The sequence below is a fragment of the Parasteatoda tepidariorum genome, chromosome 5 (genome assembly GCF_043381705.1).
Source record: "Parasteatoda tepidariorum isolate YZ-2023 chromosome 5, CAS_Ptep_4.0, whole genome shotgun sequence".
NCBI classification, from domain to species: Eukaryota; Metazoa; Arthropoda; class Arachnida; order Araneae; family Theridiidae; genus Parasteatoda; species Parasteatoda tepidariorum.
The window spans coordinates 40,203,462-40,225,908 of NC_092208.1; the positions used below are offsets into that span (position 1 = coordinate 40,203,462).

General features: G+C 28.9%; 1 protein-coding gene across 3 annotated transcripts in view; it reads left to right on the forward strand.

Annotated features, from left to right (window-relative positions):
* The window catches only part of LOC107450816 (peroxin 23), a 38,955-nt gene that overhangs the window by 14,477 nt on the left and 2,031 nt on the right, over positions 1-22,447 (forward strand). For 2 of the 3 annotated variants that reach the window (XM_043043164.2, XM_043043176.2), the window contains 12 exons: positions 1,783-2,338; positions 3,742-3,863; positions 7,182-7,310; positions 8,660-8,806; positions 10,988-11,133; positions 12,509-12,639; positions 13,251-13,450; positions 14,962-15,098; positions 15,734-15,905; positions 18,863-18,998; positions 19,749-19,951; positions 20,515-20,634. In XM_043043164.2, the coding sequence (XP_042899098.1) occupies positions 1,783-2,338; positions 3,742-3,863; positions 7,182-7,310; positions 8,660-8,806; positions 10,988-11,133; positions 12,509-12,639; positions 13,251-13,450; positions 14,962-15,098; positions 15,734-15,905; positions 18,863-18,998; positions 19,749-19,951; positions 20,515-20,634 (2,199 nt within the window). Of the gene's footprint in view, positions 1-1,782; positions 2,339-3,741; positions 3,864-7,181; positions 7,311-8,659; positions 8,807-10,987; positions 11,134-12,508; positions 12,640-13,250; positions 13,451-14,961; positions 15,099-15,733; positions 15,906-18,862; positions 18,999-19,748; positions 19,952-20,514; positions 20,635-21,582; positions 21,672-22,447 lie in introns of those variants that run through there. The other variant, XM_071181334.1, reaches the window with a different exon arrangement.

Below are 22,447 nucleotides of genomic sequence, written 5' to 3' on the forward strand. Positions count from 1 at the left end.
TATCTTCATTATTGTTTTGTTAATCGAATAAACCCTTTCCAGAAGGAGGAGGGGGGGGGGAGAAAGACAGACGTAAACGATCTAAATTTTGTCTTCCGCAGACGCTTCTTCCTTTATTCGTCCGAAATTAATATTCTGCGTTCAGCAGTCGGCTAAATGCCAAATATTTGTATGTTGCATCGCTTATTTAGTAGCTGCATTTGCTGTTTATTTTTTAAAATTTAATTTTTTTAATTATAATTTTGCAGCATTGAGCATAATCTTGTATGTCTTTGCAATTTAGAAACTCCTTGAAAAAGTTTTTTTTTTTTGCAATAACAGACCCTATTTGCACAAATTCACAAAAGCGAACCCTGGTTGAAAGAATGTGACTTAACTTTTATTTTATATTCACAAATTACGAGTAATTTTTTCACAATTTTACAAAAAACGGACCGTTCATAAAATGTCTGGACAGACCCCTGACATGACAAAAAAAAATATAATTAGTAAAATAAATTAAATAGCTGAAGTCAGCTTTGTCTTTTAAAAAATAATCGTGGTTTATTTATTTATTTTTTTTAAACAAAATGTATGCATTTCTCCTCCAAACTGATAATAAAATAATATGCTATTTTAAAATATAATTTTATTTTCAGAAATTTAATATAGCATTTTATCTCATTTTTGTACATTTTTCTAATATTATCAGTTAGCCACATTCAGCAACTAGTTTTCTTCATTTTTAAATATACATGGCTGTTGAAAGGTCAAGTTTATCCTTATAATTTGGTTAGAAAGATATGGTCCAAATTTGGGACTTCTCTCTTTATAAAGAAGCATTATTTAGCATTTCTGTCAATTAGGCTTACCCTCTAAATTGAATTGCCCCAATAATTACAAAATATTAAACTGAAACTTTGTTAATTTTTCTATTTATCTCTTAAAGAACAAACACATGGTACAAATATAATCTTCCTAAGTTTATAGGAAGTGGAAGAATTATCGATGAGTCTGTGAGTTGCAATGCCTTTTATATATAGAGATTAGTTTTTATTTATAAGTTATGCAGATAGTATATAAAACTGAAGTTTAAGTACAAGATTAAATGCAATAAATTGTTAATGTTTTTAACTTTTAGACCAGTTAGTTTATTTTCTGAGTTTTTTTTCATTCATGTACTGATTTTGTTTTTCATTTACTAATCTTGTTTGAAGTAGTTGATGTTAAACAATTATGTATGTTACATATGAAGGTGGAACTATATAGATTTGTAATCCTTACATTGTCTTTGCTTTATGTGAATTCATTGATATTTTTATGTGATTGATAGAAATGTTTAGGTTGAGAAAAAAGTATGATTTTTATAAACAGTTGTTTTTTAGCTTGAATTCCTACATGTTCAAAGGAATACATTTGTGGACTAAAATTTCTCAGAAATCATGTTCTAGAATGTTTTATTTACAGTTAACTCATCTTAACATCTTTTCACTAAACAAGAAAAAAAGACGTATAATATAAATTTTACTGTTTATGAAATCAAAAGTTTTGTATTATATTTTTTCTCTAACCTGTTTAAATATCTTAACTTTATTTGAATGAGAAATGTTGTAAGAAAAATAATTAATACATATTGTAAAATATTAATTTGCTTTTGTTATAGAGAACTTGTGTAAATTCTCATTCTTATCATTGCATGTTGTTCAGTTGTATAGGCAATATAAGTTACTTTTATTTAGAATTACTAATTAGAATGTGATATTAATTTGACAGATCTTAATTATTTTTCTTAACTTTGATTAGATCTTTGGAGTTACACCTGATGTTTTTGATTTGGTCATCAGAACTGGTATAAATATGTCAGAATTGTTTGGACGAACTTGGAAAGTGATTCAGTCCCCTATTGAAAAAATAAATCATTCTCCCAGCTCTTCTAGTCTTGATTCTATGTCTGTTAGTTCTCACAGAGACTCTGTTTTTACATCAGATTCGATATCGCTAAGTTCTAGAAAAATTAGTACCATAAGCGCAATTTCAGACACTCAGTCAAGGAAAGACTCTGAAGTGTCAAAAAATATTGACATGAGAGCGTTCCACGAAGAAGTTTCAGGAGGTGACTCTTTTAACACCGGTGATATCAATTGCAATCGATCCGCTACCCGTGATAGACTTCTCAGTGTAACTAATAGAACAGGTTCTTATTCAAGCTTAGATAGTGATTCATTGTGTGCTGAGCGAACATTGATGTGCCCGATTGAAAGTGTTGTAGACCATTCTAGTGCTAATGTGCTTTGGATGTGGATTAGTGCGAGTGGATGTGCTGTTTATTCAGAATCTCTACCAAATTGGTTTTCTGAAGGTATGTTATTATTTAAATATTTTTTATTTCATTAAAAGAAAATTAAAAGCAAAAGAAAAATGTACAAATGTAAAGCCTTAGACATGCAAAAATAATAACAGTGCCACTACTCAGAGTTATAAAAGATGGCAAGAAGAGTAACACAAATTATATATGCTTGGTTTATTATCAGCTCTCGTGAGAGCAATGGTTCTGCTTATGTGCTATAGCAAGTCAAATAGGTCAAAAGTTGTTAAGGGAACTGGAAAAAAAGAGGGTATTAATAGAATGCAAATTAGGTTCAGATTTAAGTAGGCAAAACTTAACTTTAAGGAAAAAGAAACAATAACTTTAAAAAAAAAAAGAAAAATAATTTTTGTTACTAGAAGGAAAATTTAAACAAAATGGAAAATAAAAAGATGTGAGGACAATTTTAAAACATTTATGATGATTTCAGTTCAGACTGCTGTCACTAACGAATATTAAGTCAAAGTGCTGTCACTGAGAATGTGTGTGATTATAAATTGTAAAATTGAATCTACAACTCCATTACAAAATGAATTTACAAATTAAATTTACAACTCAAATTTAATTTGTAATAGTGTAAATATGAATGGTATATTATTTTAAATAAGGAGCCACTTATAATAAAAAAGTTATCAGAAATTAGTATGTGGCCTGGGTCTTAAGGATCCCTAGTTTCCACAGTCACTGTGTGAGTATTTATTGTGAATGTAAAGTGAATCCTAGAAGAATGCATCTAAAAGAGAACAATACGAAGTATTACTTTTTTTTAGTGGTAGAAGGTAAGAGCACCATTACTTTACTCATATCAGACTAAGTGTTGAGCAGGTGTCACAAATCATAACTCTTGAATTACCTTTAATTATTTCATCAATGCCAATAAGGAATGCATTGGAGAGAATGGTCTTTGCTTGCCTTGGGTGTTTTTTGGGTGTTGAGTGGTGTTTGCTTGTTGGTTGTAGATGTTCACCCTTTACAAAAGCTTATGCACCAATTATTTACATCCATTTACCCTAGGCATATGCTTTCTATCACCAAATATTTAACAATAAATATTCGCATTATGCTCATTTTTTGCCACAAAAAATAGTTCTAATAGGTGTTGTTCTATCATGGACTCAATCATCTTAACATGACTTTTCGTTCAGTTCAAATGTTCTCATGCAAACTAGTTACTAATTTGAGTGCAATCAAAAACACACTTTTTTCACTATAATTTGAAAGGGTGGCCACTAGGTGTATTTTGCCCTCTTATGTGTATCCTTATATTTTTAGAAATAATTTTGAATATCCCCAAATATTTCATTTAGTATTTATTGAACTAAATTTTTTCATATTTAAATTGGTTTGTATATCATGATCTACTATTTTTATCTATTAAAAGTTTCTATTTGCCATAGGCAGTACAGTAAGCAAAAGTGCTGTAGATGAACCTTGGTATACTGAGGTTATATCGCTGCTCAAAGAACGCTATAAACGTGAAGTAATGGAGTTTTCTTCATATCCTAAAGCTATAGAAAGGGTATGCTATCTTTTGTAGTTATTTATTTATTTATTTTTATTTCCACTAGCAGGGGACTTGACAAAATGTAACAAGTAAAAACAAAGAACAAGGAACAATAAAGAAAAATAATTAAATAGAAAAAGTCCTTTTCTCATTCAACTTTTTGCTTCCCGCTATCGCTTGACCAAGGTAGTCCCACAAAGCAGTCTGCAGCAGCAAATATTGTGGCCATCAATAATGACGTATCTAGTTTAGGCTAGACGCAAGTTTTACGGATCTATCAACCAAATTCATTGCAGACCCCTTCCTCCTTTAAAAAAATTACATTATTTTATTTCAATATTTTGAATTTTTAATATTTTGAAGAATTTGTGAAGACACTTTAATCAAAATTGTAGTTTTAAATATTTTTTTTTGCTAATATGCAAGGATTTTCTGCAATCTTCTTTTAAAAAATTACTTCAAAGACACTACAATGTACTAAATTTTTTGTATGGAACTTTAACTGGGCCCTCAGCAGTCCTGGGCGCTGGAACAATTGTCCCTGTCTTCCCCCCTTGAGTTGGGTCTTGACTACATGTTCTCCATGATGGGTACAACTGGGGTCTGGAAAGTCTAAATATTACTACTGCCTCATGGGAGTGGGCCAGTCAGGCATGCAAATTTCTTTTAAGAATAACCAACTTTTGGAATCAGTTTTAGTCCTCAAATTTTCTTTATGTTGAGAAGAAAAAGAATTCTTGATAAGATGATTTATTCTACTAAATGCATTGTTACTACATGTTAGCTGTAAAGCGCCAGCACCTTTCTTTGTCAGCGAATCAGCCTTTTCATTACCATTTAGTCCACAGTGGCTCAGGATCCACTGAGGAGCAATAGTCTTGTCCATCAATTCCAACTTTTTTATGGTTAGTTGTAAATCCAAGATATCCCAGGAGATTAGGTTATGAGAATATGCCTATGCGCAGGATAGCAGCTCTAGAATTGGAGAGGATGACAGCCTTTTGAAACCTATCAAGTTGTTATTAATTGTTCCAGAGCTATGCATATTGCTGAGACCTCTCTATCAAAAAGTGTTTGATAACTTTCAATAGGAGAGTTAAAAAAAAAATTTAAAAAGCAAACACATTTTATAATACGGTGTTTTGGAAACTAGTCAGTTATTAATTGTATGCTTTAGATTTTGGTACATCTAAGAAGAGGTCTGAGTTGCAGTTTTGTTTTAGCTATTTGCCATTTTCTTTGCTCCATGCCTCCAGCACATGAAGTGCTCAGTTTAGAGTAGCATCAATTAATGTTTTGGAGTGTCTTATTGATGATTGCATCCACAAGTCCAAGTCGTCAAAAAATAGTAGGCTGTTCACACCTGGCACTGACTTAAATGATTGAATTAGATGTTCTATGCAAATATGGAAAAGGGAGCAGCTATGGCAGACCAGTTTGAAGTCTATAGCTCACAGACAAACAATTACCGTATCGGACCCTACAGCTCCTCTGGTAGAGAAAAGAACAAAACCAGCTTAACATCTAGTTACTATCTTAGTTTAGTAGCTTTTATCGCCAAATAGAATTGTACTCTAAGTTAAAATGGACATAAACACAGCTGTAAGAACATTCTTCTAGTCCAATGAATCTTTTATTATTTGACTGAAAACTACTAGCCTTCTGTCTTGATATTTTGTCAAAACTTTTAGTAAATCAATTTAGTCTATTGTTTACTATTCTTTCCATCAATTTATTAATATAGCAGTACTGGTAGGAGAAAATAGTCTATAAATTAGCAAGGATTATGCTTTTTAACTTTTCTTGAAAATTGGAATTATATGAGCCATTTTCCAAGTTATGGGGACAGTACCATATATAATAAATTAATAATTTAAAATAGGCTAGAGCTCTTTCTTTGCATTATTCCCAAAGTGCCTTTGAAATCTTTAGTATTTATGAACTCATGCAAAGTTGTGTAAATAATTAAAATATGTGGGATTACTAAAATCTCATATGAATCTTATTTTAGTGTTCTGCTCTCTATGCATGCATGCATAGTTAAATAGTTCCATTTACTGATTAACTTTTCGAATAAATTTAAATATTATTGACTAAACTTGCTAATGAGTGGTCACTCACCTGCTTTCTTTCTAGTTCAATAAAATTTACCACAGATTTATTATGATCTCTACATAATGCTACAATGAATCGATTTTTTTAAAATTGAGTCTTCGACAAAGATAGTAACATTTATCTGTATATTACAATTTATGAATATTTTTTTTAAATAACTCTTTTATTATTTTTTCTATGCTAAAAGTTATTTTTTAAAAAAATTTAACCTATGGCATTATGTTTTTGACCATAAAAACTTCAAAAGAGTTTTCATATACTCTAACCTCATCTTATTATTTTTATTTTATTTATTAATTAACTAATGTATTTATTTTTTGATACTGAGAAAAAGTTATCTATAGCCTTGTGTCAGTATAACCTCACATATGAGGCAAACTAGTTTCACATTTTTCTTATAAAAATATTTTTTTTCTCACTCCTGATTGTTTACTTATTAGATAAAATTTTATTATTCCAGATAAATGAACACAATTATAAATGAATAATAAAAACAGGATAATGGCGTAAAAAAATAAATTTATTGAAACTGAATTGGGTCATACTAACTTTACTTTCTATAACTAACATACTTTATTTTCTAAAATAACAATAATAATTTGCCACAGACTTTGAAATATTTTTTTTATTTCTTCCTGAAGTCCTTTTCAAGTTGAAGTTTTCTTTTCATGAGAATGGGAAAAAAATCACTCAGCCTGTTTTCTTTCTTTAGTATAGAAATTTCAGATCTGACCCTTCCCTCTTTAATTAAAAGCTGATGAATTTTTTTTTTTTAACTCAGCAATAACCTCTAAGAAGTAACAAATCATAAAAATGTAACACAGCATCAGAGCTTGAACAATTCTGATTATAAAATTGCATACCTCAACTCATGCAAAAATGTTTATAAGATCTAGTCTTTGAAGCATAAAACATAATATTAAAAAAAATGAAAAAATAATGATTTAAATTAACAAAAAAAAATTATATTTAATGTAACAATTAAATTGCAACTCTCAGAAACTAAGTAACAGGATCAAATTCAAAATATCTTCAACTCTCCCTGGTTTCAAACATACCAACCCACACCATACAATTTATTGATGTAAAATATTACCTCTTTATACATAACTTTAATACATTACATTATTTTATCCTCTCTCTATTAAAAATGCATATTCAGTAGTATTTTTTGACTTAATTTTCACTAAAATTATTGGTGCTTTGTTTTAAATGTAGAGCACATGGGTGAAGACTGCTGCTTGCCGGTTCTTTAAAAATGCTTGGGTAAACTGTGTTCTTGAACTTACACAACATGGAGATTCTAATCACAAAAGTATTCTAACTTGTCACTATAAAAAAGAACAGGTTGGTTTTTTTTTTAATCTTTTATATTTCGCAATATTTCTTACTTTTGACTTTGTATTCATTAAGTGTCTATCTTTTTGATTTCATTAAATTAATTATAATTCATTAGTTAGAAAGGTTCATGGAATTAAGTTTTTCTTTATGTAAGCTATTTATGTTAGCTTCTTATTCATTGTATTAAATTATAATTGGTTACATGTATGTAAAAACAGGAAATAAAAGTTACTTTTCTTCTTTACACACTTGTGAAAAAAATATTAACCTATAAACTTTGATTTTTATTTTTAAATATATTAAGCAGTTACTTGATTAAAAACTTCATTCACTCCAAAAATATACAAATTGGAATCTTATTTCAATTCCAATTTGTATATTTTTGAAGGGAATGAAGTTTTTAATCAAGTAATATCTTTCTATGATTATATTCAGTTTTTCAGATTCAGACTTCAGTTTTTTGAGATTATTTATTTAAGTTAAACAGTTATTTAAAGGAAATTGTAATTCATTTCTTAATTTTGTTATTTTAATATTTTATTGCTTATTTTGATGACAGTATATAATATTTTATTCAAATTTTCTGGATATGCCTTGATAAATGTGTATTTTACACATTTTAATACTCAAATTTTATTTATGTATTTGCTTTCAGATTGTATTCATGTATAATTTCTTTTCTTTAAACTTGAATTAAAACATAAAATGTTGCATAAAATTTTAATTCTGTATAAGCTTTCCTGTTATAATGGATAGTTAAATACCATATTATTAACCATAGTTATACAAGCACAAAAAATTTTTGTCTTTTTTTTTAATGTTTTGTTGTGTTTATGTTTTAAATGTTTATGTTAGACATAAACTTGGAATTTATTTATATTTTTTTTTAATTCTAAAACCCAAATATTAATTTTTAGTTATTCATTTAGATTAACTTTTATTGTTTTCCTCTCCTGTTTTTGTCTCATAAATTTGAATAAAACACTTTCTTTTTTCAATGCTTTCAGTGTCTGAATCGTTTTTTAAAAACCTTAAAATTTAACATTATATGTTAGCAATGCCTTTACTTTTCTACTTAAAATCTACTCAATATCATAGCCAATTGAAATTTTCTTCCAACAGTGTTTCCTTCTATTCAACAACTCGAGTTTTTAACTGCCTCTTCTAAAGTGCTAAGCACTTGGTTGGTTCTTTAATATTATATCCAGTTTTGAGAAAAGTTTGTCTCATTTCTGTAAAATTCTATTTCATTGTTGTAAACTTACTATACTTTATATTTCTTTCTATGCTTTGTTAATATCTTATTAATAATTGTTTTGAAAGTTTTCTTTTATTATCATTTTTGCTTTTCTTAGGTATCAGTTGCAGTCAATCACATTACTTGTGTTGTGAGTCTTCCTGATTGGAATAGAAATATACTTGTCATCCATACTGCAAGGAAAACCACTAAAGGCAGTCCGTACAAATTTGCTTTTACGTCCAATGATGACTTAGAAGATTGGGTAATTATTTATACATAAAACATGCATAAAATTTACTGTTATAATTAGAATGTTTACATATTCCAGAACATGTTAGTGTATTCCTGTTTATTACATATTGAAGGAAAAAAATTTATCTTACGATTTCTTGGACTGTACCAATAATAAAAGTAAAATTGTAAACAAAGCTGTCTGATGGAACTTAAAAGGATTACTCATAAGTGTGTGTTGCAAAAAAAAAAAAAAAAATTCCAATGCCCACCTGGGGAATGACCTTTCGACTCTACAGGCATATGAAGGACAGATTTGTTGTTCAGGGGCCAATATTGCTCCTACAATAAGAACAGATAGTAAGGAGAATGAAAGAACATCCATACCTTGCCCGTGATTCAAACCCAGAACCTTTCTGATGCAAGGCCAGTTGGCTGTCTCTGTGTAGCAAAAATTTCTGATTATGTTTCTGTTATTCTCCTTATACGAATGAATGATGAGATAATGTCAGCAACTTTTAACTGATAAGCAACTTTTTAGAATTGTTCCAGAGAGCTGTTTTTGATGAAAAAACTACATGATTTCTATGTGGATGATGAGATGTTTCTATGTTATGTGGGAAGAGTTTGGTCTAGCACTGAATTAGCCGTAGCCCTCTATATTTTTCATTCTCTAATGTAATGAGTATAGTTATATTACATTGAACGTTATATTTAGCATACACCGACTACTTACACAAGATATCACTTTTTTGCTTATATTTTATCGCCTTTCACTTAATTATACTCACCATTTATAAAAAAAGGTTGTTGGCAAAAATTAAATTTTCAAAACTTCTGTGCATTACCAAAAATTTGGGATTTTTAAGCAAACTGTTTGGACGAAAATAGTTTCAAATTTGAATTGCAAACATATTTTCCTATAGGTTTTTTTGAATGATCTTTAGTTTTAGATTTACACATTAAACATGGGGAAAAAATACTCGCAAGTCAACCAGTTGATAAATACTTGGTTGGTTCAATTATAGAGATATTTAATGTCAAACTAAAAGAAATTTCCTACAGCCGCACTGGCCATTTTCCTTCTAGCAAACCAGTACAAAGTAGCCTTCATGTGAAAGTTGTTAATGATCAAAGAATTGTTAATGTTGCTCAAAAATGGCCACGCTGATTAAATTTCATAGCCACTCTTGTGGAGCATGGAGGGAGAGACAGAAATGTCTATAAGGCGAAGGTGATTCTGAAGATAATCTTATCTTTAACAACTGTGAAATCTGTAGGAAAAATCAGTCAGGGAAGGTCCATGGGAATGGGATCGAGTATAAGGCTAAACCACATTTTTCCTGCAGCGCCAGCAGTTTGCTTGTTTTTAACTGATTTATTTGTCACCCCAAAAATGTTAAAAGAAATTTTTATTCTAAGGAAGTTCAAAAGAAGACTGTGAAAGTGAGCATCCTTTTTTGGTCATCAAGTCTTCCCTCTTGTTACCAGAGACATTGCAATGGCTGGGAATCCACTAGAAGAAAATTACCGAACTGCAATGTTGATGAGTTCATAGATTTTTTGTTCTGTTTTCTCTACATGTTCCAACTGTTGCTTTCAACAATTGCTTTAAAAAAAACGAAGTTTAAAGGTGGCTGGGTGCAAATAAACAAGAAGCACTGCATGGTTTAGAGATATTTAACAGATGGATTGTTGAACAGTTGACTGCTGTCTCAGCTTTAAAAATTGGGGCATTTATACTAACTGGGCGTGTGCCTTCCAACAAGTTTTCATAACAGAAGTCTGCTCCGTTTAAAAAAAATCCTCCTGGGAGGAGCCATCAGTATAGATGATGTCAAAACAAGTCATTACGCAATACCATCCTGTTTTTTTAAACCATAAAAAAAATTTTAAGACCATTTTTAATACTGAGCCAGCATTATTCATTTAAAAAGTAGAGTAAAAAAACTCTTTAATGTCCATACAAATAATTCCTCTCTTATTATTGAATGAGTACACATCTAGCTCATTCAGCTAAATTGAGACACCACCAATCAGACTAAATGTAAAATAATATTAATGTAATGCACTCATTAAATTTTTTTTTTCAAAATAAACAAGCTTGGATTTGTATCACTATTCAATGAAGCCTTCATTTATAAAAATGGTTAGTTCATTTATTAGATGTCGTGCTGTTTGATTGTGCATGTTTTGTTTTTATTTACTTTAGCTGTCTACATTAAACTCGGCATGCCGTAGTGTAAACAATCTCCCATGGATTCCAGATTTCACATCAGACTGGTCTCTTAGTGTCAATGGTGATGTTTATGTTCATAGTTCAAGTTGCCTACCTGAAAATGATCCACCAGTAAACATGTATGTTATGTAGCAAAAGTATTGCTCTTTTTATTTGAGTAACCCAGTGGAGTTACAATTAATTATTCTGATGTAAATTTTATATAATTGAGCCAGGGGGCAAAATTCTTGATCCTTATCAGGGACTACAAATTTGAGGCTCGTGACTAAAGTATTAAAATTTAAAAGGATACACTTTGAAAAGGCTACAACATAACAATTTTTCATTATTCTATTCATTTATTTTTTACAAAAATTATTATTAAGACTTCAATATAATTTTAAACCTTTCTTTTATTTATTTATATATTTTTCTTTAAAAAAAACACTCAATTCCACTGTTACAACGTGCAGGTGTTCAGCATTGGCATAAAAATTCACATTTTAGAAGAAAACATATATGATGATTTCCTTTTTACGGAATAATTTCAGTATATTGTTTATAAAAGGAATTTGTTTGTACGAGTAATGTTGAACATCCAGTTTTGGTCTATATACGAAATTATTGCTTGAACGAGATTGCTAGACTACTATATTTTAGTATCTAATGAGTGATCAAAACAAGCGCAGGTCACATAGAAATCAAATTAAAATTGTGAACTCTGTTCCAGAAGTTGACAAGCAATAGCACATAGAGAATTGTTGACCCGTAGATTAATTTAAAACCTTTTAAGAAGTATTTTATTTTATTTTATAACGGGCTTTAAAAAGTCAGCCCAATTCTGAGTTTACAGCTATCAATGTTCAACTCAGTAGCCTTGTATTTTTGAAACCAACCCAGAAGACAAGAGAACTCCTGGATCAAACATTGGGACAAACTAGTCTTTGTGGAGGTCTTTTTGATTAAACTAGCATTTGCTTTACATGGAGTGGAAAACCCTGAAAACCGCCCACAGTTAGCCTAATGGCTAGGTGATTCTAACCCATATTCACCACTGAGAATATTTTATCTCAGCACTGTAGTCGTGTGATCCAGGGGCAGAAATAATATCAAACAGCCATTACTCTGATTCGAACCTGGGTCATCTCATTGGGAGGCAAACACTCAGTGGGAACGCAGTGATTCAGGGGATACCATGAGTCACTGGGGTTCTTTTTAAGAATTATGGAACAGTACATATTTTTTGCTAACTTATTTTGGAATAATTGCAAGTGGTTGATCCCTTTCGTGAAAATTATTGAAGGAACTCAAGCCTATAAAATTGATGCATATGTAGAGTTTAGCGGTCATATAGATTGATGATTACTATTCAGAATTAAAATTTAATTTCAAGTTGTAACAAGTTTCATTTTCTATTAAAAAAATTATTGTATATTTCTTTTAAATTTAATGAAAAAATAAATTTTTTTAAATGAAAAAAAGAGAAATTTTCTTTTTTTTCTTCTCTTTCTATAGGAAGTGGTGCCTCCTTGGTGGTGGTCATTTACGAATGTTGTCAACTTGTCCTGCGGGGATTGCTTGGGGACTGGGATATAACTGTACAGCTTGGGTTTACACAAAAGGTTATGGAGGAGGTCCTTATAGGGGTAAATGTTACTTGCTAAAAAATAATATTCACTATCAAAAAAACAGTCTAGTGAACATTCACATTTTTACTATTTTTGGTGAATCGTTCATATTAAAAGTAAAAGTCTTTCACAAGATTATAAAAAGTAAATGACAAAAACAAAATTTTTTTCACTTTTTAGAAAAACCATTAAAGAAATAAATATTTGATAATTATGCAATAAATACATATGTAGAGAAAAATTGTACTTAGTGTTAAGATAGGAAATTACTTTTCTTTTTGCCACTATGTTTTGCTAACAGCAACAAACTGTTTAAGTTGTTCTTCTGCTTTTCTCTTATTTAACTTTCCAGTTTACATGGACTGTTTTCTTTGAAATATGTCTTTTTTTTTTAATCTTAAAATTAACCTTGATTAAATTTTAAAATATCCTAAAATTTAACCAAGATTAATTTTTTGGTAGTTCTCTAGTTATATTATTATACTGTTTCCTTTAAATTATCATTAAATATCTTAAAATATATAATTACAAAATTTCGTTACTTATTTTTTTTTTAAATGTTAGCACTTTTTTTACTTTTTTGCAATAACAATATGTGTTTTGTAAATTTTGGTCTCATTTCACCACAGGCATGCCAGGTGCAAATGCTAGCACAGGTCCAATGTCAGATATCAGATGTTTGTATATCTATGAAAACCAAAGATGGAATCCATTATCAGGTTTCACTGCAAAAGGCCTTCCTACTGATCGTTATATGTGGAGTGATGAGACAGGAAGAATTGAATGCACCAAAGACAATACACATTTGCCATCTGGTCATTGGCAGTGGGTGCGTTTTCTTTTTTTAGAAAAATTCAGTTTAATCCAAACATCACTTTTATGAATCTATCCCTTCAGCTCATAATCTTGAGTATTTCAAGGAATAAAGACAACATAGTTTAATTTGCACTTCAAGTTAAAATCACAGTTCGAACTTTTTCCTTTTGAGTTCATTTTGTCTCTTATGTTGAGCAATCAATGAATATAATTTGTTATCAATCTCATAATTTATAGCACAACTCGAAAGACAAAAAACTTTTATGTTATGTTACAGAAAAACAAATTTTTTATGAACTTTTTTATCCTAAATTAACCTTTATACCTGTTATATCAAAAGAAAACTATGTAAACATCATAGAAATAAATTATTCTACCCAATGATTCATTTACCACATAGAGTAATGTGCCTATGATATTCTGAATGTTAATAATAAATATCTAGAGATAACTAAACAATCTTGTTTTTTTAATTAATTATTGTTCTCAATTGTTTCATTTGTTTCCCCTTTTTTGTAATAAAGTGCACTTGTTTACACTAGTCCAACACCACTTTATTTTCTTCTTGTTTATTTGTGGGGGAAAAATGGAAAGAGAATTTTCTTTCCTTTAAAAGAGCAAGGGAAAATTTCATCCATTCTAAATAAATTCTTTTTAAATTTATTATTAATACTCGTCTTATGATGTATAGTTGTTTTTGGCAGAAATTTATTACTGTTTTTTTTTGTATTTGAAATAACTATTACAATTTTGTATGAAATTTAGGTTTCAGTAATGGCAAAGTATATTTTAAAACTATCACAAGTTATATAAATGCTTCAAATATGAAACTGTACTTTATTATTCTTTAGATTCTGATTTATTTTTAATCTATTATTAGCACCAAAACAATATGTCATGCTTAATTTAATATGTTCTTATAAATTCTTTATAACACAGTTTATAATAATATTTTCAGAAATCAAAACACTCATGAAAGTCAATAAAATAATAAACACATAAAGTGTTTTTTTTTCTTTCAAATTCATATTTGTATAATATCATTTAATAAGCTGCTAGTAAAAACTTATAAATTTTTATACAAAATATTTTTGGCTGATTTATTTTGTTTGAACAAAGAATATTGTTGTTGATGTTGTTTAATTAAAAAGTTTAATCTTAAGTGCTTTACATTTACTGATCATGAAAAATCTTAATACTTACTAAATCTGAAACCAAACATTTAAATTTATTTTTGTTAGCTATACCATAAGACTCTGAGTAATTGATTAGTTACATTGGTTTTTATTTAAAACAGAAAAGCTACAAGTAAAATATACATTAAATATATAATCTTTAAAGGAAATGAATGAGATGCATTTTACTTTACTCTTACTTATGTTTAATGAATGTAAACAAGTGCTTTTAAATAGCAATTATTTTCTTGCAAATTTTTTCATAATTGTAATTAGTTTTAAAAAAACTAATATCTCACACCTGTTGTTTTAGATTATGATCTACTTTATTGAATATGTAATATTTTAGATTTCTGACTGGTGTGTTGATTATAAAACGCCTGGTGGTGTTGATAATGAAGGCTGGCAATACGCTACAGACTTTCCTAGAAGTTACCATGGGTATAAACGTTTTACAGATTATGTAAGACGAAGAAGATGGTATCGGTATGTAATTTAAAATGTTCTACTGTATCATTAATTTGCATATTTTTTTAATCCTCAAAATTATGAAAAAAATTAAAAATTATTCCATTAAGCTTTTAACAAAAATAATTTATGTAAAAATTTAACATTTTTCATGTATTTACAATTATATTTAGTAGTTATTTAAAGATTTGATGATATGTCCATGTAACTTTATAGAAAATAATGAAAGTTTGTTAATATGGTGGTACAATAAATAATTTATGATAGAGTGCTTTTAAATTTTTATCTTAATTTTTATAGTAACATTATTTGTTATATAGAGCTACAATAGCACAATAGTTTAGACATCGAGCTATTATTGTGTATACTTTGAAGTCAACCGAGCTTCTAATTGATTGGTACCAATTTCTTTGGGAAGTACAGGTGGCTTGCGCACACAATGCCACAACATGTTTATTGTCTCAAAATTATTGAGCTGGAACCTCCCACCACCTTGGCCATCATCTAGAGCACATTAGCCATTGCTACAATCCTTTAATTCAATTTATTAAATTAGACATTCATCAATTAAATTTGTATATAATGAAATCATTTTTCGTCAAAATATTGTATTAATGATGAAAATTCATTAATTTATTTCTTATTGTTAATAGGAAATGTAAACTTAGTACAACAGGTCCCTGGAGAAAATTAGGTAACACACCACTTTTGGATGTATCATTTCAAGTTGATTCAAATTCTGATACTGATCCTGTTGCTGTTTGGGCTGTTGCTGTTAATGGTGATGTCCTATTTAGAGTTGGTGTTTCACAAAATTCTCTCTCAGTAAGATTTTTAAAACATATATCTCCTATAAAAATAAATCTCTTAGACATATATCTTTATATCTCCTATCAGATTGCAAATTTAATTATCTGAATAATTTTAAATCTATTGTTTAATTTAGGTGGTAAGAAGTCTTAAATGCATCTAAAAGTAGTTCGGTACAATAAAAAAATATGATTTTAAAAATATTTTTCTTCTCATTAACAAATTCAAATACTGTACTGACCATTATCATCATAAATTAAAAATACCAATTACCCAGTTACTTTTTTTAACGTAAAAATAGGAGTAAATTGTTTTGTAATCATTTAAAATTCTATTACACTTCACTGTAATCATTAAAAAAATTAGAAATAATTTTGCTTACTATCTTGCAATTTTTAATCCAAATCAGGTCTTGTCCTGAATAATTTAATTAATCTAAATAATTGAAGTCATATTAATTTAGACTTTGTTTAAATAATTATAATGATAAATATGTTTAAAATTGTTATTAACATGCAGCATTCATTTCCGAAAGTTACATCAATGAATGGTCAAATATCAATTGAATCTATGTACAGAAATTCACAATTCTTTTTACATTACTTGTTGATAATTTTTTGTTTGAATTCTTAGGTAGTGATGGAATCTAAAAATGTGTTTTAATCTTGAACTTTCTTGTCTAAAACTACTTGTGATTAAGTATACATTAGGTTTTTTAAAAAAAGTTTTATTAACATAGGTTTAAAGTTATCACAACCAAAGAATCATCCATGTTATTTTAGGTTATTATCGCCTGCCATTTAATGATTACATTGATATTCATTTAGCAAGATTATTACAATCTTGTGTTGTGACATTATATTGAAACAAAAATTCTAATATATATATGGAGCATGCCTGCAAGGTTGTCAATTACTATGCTTTTTTCAAAATACAGTGAAACCACACGAAAAACCACCTCTATGTAACTATCTACTCAATTTATGCCCAATTTTAGGACACATGGAATTTTTTCCATAAATTTAAAGTTGATGAAAACCTCTAGGAGAGACCTTTAAAATATCTCCTAGCAACCAAGCAATCCTTCACACCAAATTCGAAAAAGGTTAATTAGTGAAACACGAAAAAGTATCAAAGCAAAAAATCTTGACAAAGCAAATAAATAGATTAAAATGTATTCAAAATATTTGGGTGAGGCTCTTTTAAAGAGCTCTTTTTGACGATCTCTGAAACAGATCTACTCCTTAATGTAGCAGTCAGAGTCAGAAGACGATGTTATCAATGATTTATTTTTAGAGTTGAAAGTTAAATTAGAAAAAAAAGTTCTTTTAGAAAAAACTAAGTATCTCAAAGAAACAAGCTTTAAATCTAACTAATTTTTATGATATTAAGTTAAATGCAAAATTGAATGAAAATTATTGTTTATTTATTTGAAATAGTTCCATCTTTCATAATTTGTTTTTACGCATAATATATCAGCAGAAATAATTTTTATTGACGCTAAAGTTTATAGTATATCGATCTGATTTTCATGACACTAACACAAGTGGCGTCATGAAAATGACCAAGAATACGGCACTGACTAAAATTCAAATTGTGTTGCTAAAAATCTTGTACCTTCAATAACCCTAAGGATGGCCAATTTCCATTAACGACCATTTTAATGTAGTACAGAGAGTAATCACTCCATAGAGATTTCACTGCATATTATAGAGAAGTAGGCAATTAAAACTAAATCTATCAGAATTTCAGGTAGATTTTGCCTTCATTTCTAAAGTTTCATCTTGAGTTAGCTGGAACAAAGTAGCATTTTATTTAAACTTTTGAATTAGGTACTGAAAAGTAGTAGTCTGGAAGATAATTTTAAATAAAATTAACAAAACAACAAATCATTCATTAAAATATAAGCATCTCAAAAAACGTAGAAAATTAGTAGTCCTTAATTTATAATTACTTGTAAACAAAAGTAAAATCTGCTTATTATTAATTTTTTTTTCATTACTATACTTTACTATACTTTGCACAACTTTAATGATTTTCAATCCTCATTAAGAGAAAGTGAAAAATAAGTCAATCTCTCTGTAACATTTGAACTGAAGAGTATTTTAAGTAGAGTTTAATAGATTTTACCCACAACAACCTTTAACTTTTACCTTTCTGGCAAATTTAAAAATTCATTAAATTATTTGTGTATCTTGTAGAAGAAAATGTGAGACTAACTTCATTGTGCGTTTAGTTTACCCTAAGCTCAAATATTTGTTGAATTTAAAAAATTAATTTTTTATTTATAGTCAAAGTGGTCTATGGTTGGTGTTTAGGAAGATTTTTTTACCTATGGCAATACCTGGCATTTTTTCATTATTGTATGAATAGTCATAGAAGTATGTGGTTTATTAGTATACATCTTAACATTGAATCCAATAAAAAGTTTCGGCTGCATTGCTTTAGTAAGAATGTTGCAATGCTTACCAAGGTAAGCGTTGGGACAGTTTTAAAATATATTTTAAGTAATCCAAAAGCAAGAAGTATTCAGAACAATCACAATGTCATAATACACTCTGATACAACTGAGCACTCAACTCTCTGAGTGTTAGTTCTGGCCTTTTCGGAACTTTTAGCTGAAAGCTGTCCTGCATCAAAAAACAGGTAATAAGAGTAGTGCCTAGCCGGTGAATTTCTGTAAAATTTTATCCTGGGGCTCAAGGCTTGGAGGGTTAAAGAAAAAGGGAAGCGGCACTGTTTTGAACATGGAACCGTTTTTTCTTTCCTGGTAGGGTATTCAAGCATTCTTATTCATGCTTTTATATGGTAGAAGCTTTCAAATTTTATACTTAGTTTTGGTGTTTATTCAGGAATATTAAATGTAACTTAATATTTGTATATTTTAAATTTAGTTATTTCACCCTTTTCTCTTTTTTTTTCATTAATATAAATATCACTCTATTGTTAATCTCTTAATTGATTTTATGCAGGGTACAAATTGGGTTCATGTTGCGTCAGAAAAACCATTTCGCTCAATATCTGTTGGTGGTGAAGGGGCAGTTTGGGGTATTGCTATTGATGGATCTGCACAGTTACGACATGGAGTTTCTGCTTCATCACCTACTGGTATAAATTTTTAAATAAAAAATTATATTTAAATTTGTTTTTTCTACATATAAATGCACATTGAGAATTTTCTATAACCCAGATTCTGTGTGTTTTAAATATTCAAAACTGTAAAACTGATGTTTGAAACAAGAATCCCTATTTCTCTGTTTTTATGTTAATAAATGATTCAGTGTTTATGTGAAATGTTTTAATAAATAAACTTTTATTTGTAATTGAAAATATCATGCAGAAATGTACAGATTATGTCTTATATTGTTAGTTTTTCATTGAAGCTAGAATTCACATGAAATATCTACTTGAAATAAAGATAAAATTGAGAAAAATTTGGTGAAACAGTCAAACCTTATACTGTGTGGATCATTATTAAAAATTATTAATTGAATATTTGTTTATTTTTATGTGTTTGAAAATGTTTAATCTGAACAATTCTAATTGTTTTTCTTACAAAATTAATGAAATAAATTTTTTGTAATTAAAAAATTGGCATTGAAAATATGAACTGTTTCAACAATGAAAGGTAGCAGTTGAATATGTATTTCATTTGAAAGCTAAAGCAGTTTGGCAAATGTTCTATTAGCTTTAGTTCTCAGAACTGACCTAGTATTGCTGTAAAAAAAAAATTCTTTTTGTACAAGTCGAATTTTATTTATATACGTCACACATCATTTCTGTAAAAACTGTACATGTAAATAAGAAAAAAAAGTAAATATGCATATGATTAGTTCATGAAATTTTAATTTTTGACAGGGCAGTATTGGTGTCACATAGAGCCACCTCAAGTTGGTTGTCCTCTTCTCCAAATCTCAGCTGGTAAAGAGAAAGTATTGGCTGTCGATGAAAGTAATAGGTTGTGGTCACGTCAAGAAATAGTTCCTGTTTATAAAGAAGGCACCCACTGGAAATTGGTGTCTGAAGATGTAAAACAAGTCTCTGTTGGACCTATGGATCAAGTAAATATTGTCCATTAATTTTGCATTTTAATAATAATTACCAAAACAATAACCGAAAAAAGTAAATGTAACAGCTAATTGTTATTATTATTATTCATAATGTTGTCCTAAATTTGTAAATACCTGGGCACAATGACTTTTGGAAAGATTTTGATCTGAACTATCTATTCAGTACAAAAAACTACCCTCTAGTAAAGAGAAATGTATTTTTAGGTAATTATCTATTTTACAGATCCTTATACAATTTTTTGGATGCATCAAACAGTATGCACTTAGCCTAATAGTAATAGACTCAACCACTTGGGAACGTTACAATATGAATTTTGTTAAACATGTGTAAGAATCATGCCGCTGTTTATTCAGAAAAATTTTACATTTGTAATACCTTTTACTTTTGATACACATATTTTATGAAATATTTATTAACAGCAATTGCTTAAGGATTCTTAGTAATATGTCTTATATTTGCAGCATTTTATTGTCCCGTAGAAATAGATTGTCATTGACAAATCTCTTAAACAATTTATCTATATGTGTTGAAATATATTTATATATTATTCCAGATATGGTGTATAAAAAGTAGTTTCCTGACACCTGCAGGAATGATATCTGGCGTAGTTTGCAGAAGAAAGGGTATTACAGACGATAATCCATGTGGTTCAGAATGGGAACAAGGGATAGGGGTGAGTACACATTGAATACATGTAATATTTCCTAATTTTAGTTTTGTTATGAGTGGGAGTTAATACTAAATATGTAATTGTGCATAGAGTGGTCACAAATACCAAAATTTTTTAACAATAAAAAGCAGCAAACATTTATCCTAGGCTGTTGCCTTTACCATTTTGTTATAAATTATAAGAGATAGTTTGAAAAATTGAAGCTTGTAAACAAATTGAAAAATTTACTCAAATTTAATATTTTAGCTTCTACTAATTCATTCACCAATATAATATATGTTTTTGAAAAGAAAAATCTATTAGATTTTTAATAAATATAATATACCTTAAATCATATATTTTTCTATAATATAGCCTTAACCTTTTGATTGTAAAAATTCTAATTGTGTATTATCATGCATTCTGATTGAGATTTTAGCAGTAATCCAATGTTTTGGTTTATGAAAAATGTGTTTTTTTTTGTTGTTTTTTTTAAGAAATAGCTTGCACTTTTTTTAAAAAAAAAATACAATACTCTATCATCAATGTGATTTTCTACAATTTACAAAACTGATTATCAAAAATCACATTGATGATAATATTTAATTAATGATAGTCAAAAAATTTCTTTCAATGTGAACAACTTAGAAATTAGTAAAATTGAAGAAAAAAAATTAAATTATTTTGAATTAATCATAGGCTTATTTGTTAAAAAGAAGTTAGTTAACATTTCTTTTTTATTGTGTAATTTTAAAATTAGGAGATTCTAGTTCTCCGTGTAATTAATTAATTTAAAAGTACAGAAAATTGTCTACACCTTTTAACATTTTTCTTCTTTAATGTATTTTCTTATTTATCTACTTTTTTAAGTTGCTAGAGATGAAAAAAATATATTTTTTTCTATATTAATATCTAAGTTTTCAACTACCATTATTCTGATATCTTTCTTGAAATACTCTGACCATCTTTTAGTTTCGAGCAAGATGAGGCAAAGTTGATGAGTTTGAAGGAAACAGATTGTGAGAGCCTTTGCCTAAACTAAACTGTAGTAGTGATGAAGAATATCTTAGTTTTTTAATAAACTTGAAAATTTTTATTAACTATTCTGAAAAATTGAAAATACATAGTATGACCAATTAAAATGATTTTGCTCATACATTAAATTTCCCATTTTGTAGTTGTCATTTCTTTATTATTATTCTTTGTCAGCGCAACAGCCCCTTGCAGGCCTTGGCTGCTTCAACAGATGACAAACGACAGCTCCTCCTATACATGGCAACTCACTTCCAATATCTAATCTTTAGGGTTTTCAGGTCATTTTCGATATCATTGAGCCATCTATTAGGGAGTTTACCTCTGGAACGTGACCCTTGGGGTTCTTAAAGGTGACTATTCCCATGGGGCTATTTTCAAGGCTTCTTCATAGATGGCCCAGCCATCTCAGTCCATTGCTGCATATTATTTGTGTAATTTGGGGCTGCTTATAGAGTTAGTAGAGCTTGAAGTTATATCCGGTTCACCAGCATCCCCTTTCTTCAATTGCGCCGAAGGTGGCTGTGAGGATCTTTCTTTCGAAGGTGTCCAGTGATTGCTGTATATCTGAATTTAGAGTCCAAGTTTTCCTTCTATAAAGCAGTACAGGAAGGATGAGCATCTTATACAGTTTTAATTTTGTTTTTCGGCTGAGAAGATTTGATCTTAATTGTCTCCTCAGTCCAAAGAAACACTCATTAGCCATTTTGATCATTAACAACAGTGCCATTTCTTTATAATGACTGATTAAGTACAGTTTTTATGCAACATTGTTTTTAAATTTTAAAAATTGAGTTTTGCTTCC